Raw genomic sequence first — 1,503 nt, forward strand, 5'->3', positions numbered from 1 at the left:
CCTCCGGCGGACCCATCACCCTCAGCACCGGCGCCCGGAACAGTTCTGCGAAGAGGGCGGGGAGCAACGACGCCGGTTCGTCCACGGCTCCACGACCCAGCTCCTTCCTGCTTCCCGCGAGGGCTCCTTGCAGACCCACAGACCAAGAGGGTGAGGGGAGGAGGCCGTGTGTCCACGTGGAGGGGGAAGGGGAGCCTTCTGAAACGTGGGGCAGGGGGACCGAGTCCACGAGGGACGGGGAAAGCTTGAAAGGAGGAGGGACCGGGCCCCACGCTTCATGTCACATCCCGACTGACACTCAGCTCGGGTTCTGCAGCCTAGGAGAGGAAACGCTGCGCCTGCCTTGCAGGACGCTAGGGAGTCGCTCCTTCGTCCCAGTCCCACGGTGCCCCCTGACCCTGAGCTGCCCTCTATATGGGAGCCAGAGTGAGAAGCCAGGGTGTGCGTCGGGGAAAGGGACCAGCCTCCAAGCAGGCTGCAGATCAAGCGCTCCTTCGCGGCGAAGGAGAGGAGACAGCGTCCGTAGTCTAAGAGAAACCTGCCAAGTGGCAGCTATTTGAACTTCCCGCCCCGTCTTTTCCCGCCGAGCTCCTGTCCCAAAATTTCTCAGTGCTCATTTGCCTCCCTCCCGGGGCCCCTGGTCTCTCCCACCTTGCACTGTCACGGCCACCTTAGCGGAGAACATGGGCGCGCTCTCCACCGGGATGCGCATGGTGCCCGAGCACTGGTAGCGCCCGCTATCGCTGGCGCGCGCCTGCAACACAGTGTAGTTGGCGCTGGAGTGGAAGTAGCGCACGGCCTGGCCGTCGTGGTAGTAGTGAAGCTTGTAAACCACCTTGTCGTACCAGCCGCGGCAGCGCAGGACCAGCGGCTCGCCCTCGAACACTGGAGTATAGGGCACTTGCAGAATCAGCCAGTCTGCGACAGACACCACAGACACGCTTGACTCCACAGAAAGTCCAGCCCTGGAGATCTCCCACTCTCACAGCCTCTCTGCTTTCTCCCCATAACTCCTCTCCCTCCCTTCCCCGCCATCTCCCACCGCTTTCTTTTTTTTTTTTTCTTTTCTTTTTTGAGACACGGTCTTGCTCTGTCGCCCAGATTGGAGTGCAGTGGCACAAACTCGGCTCACTGCAACCTCCACCTCTCGGGTTCAAGCGATTCTCCTGCCTCAGCCTCCCGAGTAGCTAGGAATTACAGGTGCGTGCCACCACGCCCAGCTAATTTTTGCATTGTTTAGTAGAGACAGGTTTTCGCCATGTTGGCCAGGCTGGTCTGGAACTCTGAGCTCAGGTGTTCCGCCCACCTTGGCCTCCCAAAGTGCTGGGATTACAGGCGTGAGCCACCGCGCCTGGCCTCCCACTGCTTTCCTGAGCAGACAGGCCTTCCCTGGTGGTTGGCACCCAGTAGCCTCATAGTGCAAGATATATTTGTAGGTGACTGGGAAGGAAGGGGGAGGGCTGGTCTTTCTCTTAGCCAGGGAGGCAAAGATGCCAGAGACTT

At 60.5% G+C, this 1,503-nt stretch overlaps 1 protein-coding gene across 1 annotated transcript in view; it reads right to left on the reverse strand.

Moving 5' to 3' along the window:
- FCRLB (Fc receptor-like B) overlaps window positions 1-1,503 on the reverse strand; it is a 9,649-nt gene that overhangs the window by 5,064 nt on the left and 3,082 nt on the right. Inside the window, exons 4-5 of the mRNA XM_011996133.1 lie at window positions 652-918; window positions 2-45 (exon numbers count right to left, since the gene is read on the reverse strand). Of these exons, the coding sequence (XP_011851523.1) occupies window positions 2-45; window positions 652-918 (311 nt within the window). The remainder of the gene's footprint in view (window position 1; window positions 46-651; window positions 919-1,503) is intronic.

Source organism: Mandrillus leucophaeus, unplaced genomic scaffold, assembly GCF_000951045.1.
Source record: "Mandrillus leucophaeus isolate KB7577 unplaced genomic scaffold, Mleu.le_1.0 Scaffold502, whole genome shotgun sequence".
In the NCBI taxonomy this organism is placed as follows: Eukaryota; Metazoa; Chordata; class Mammalia; order Primates; family Cercopithecidae; genus Mandrillus; species Mandrillus leucophaeus.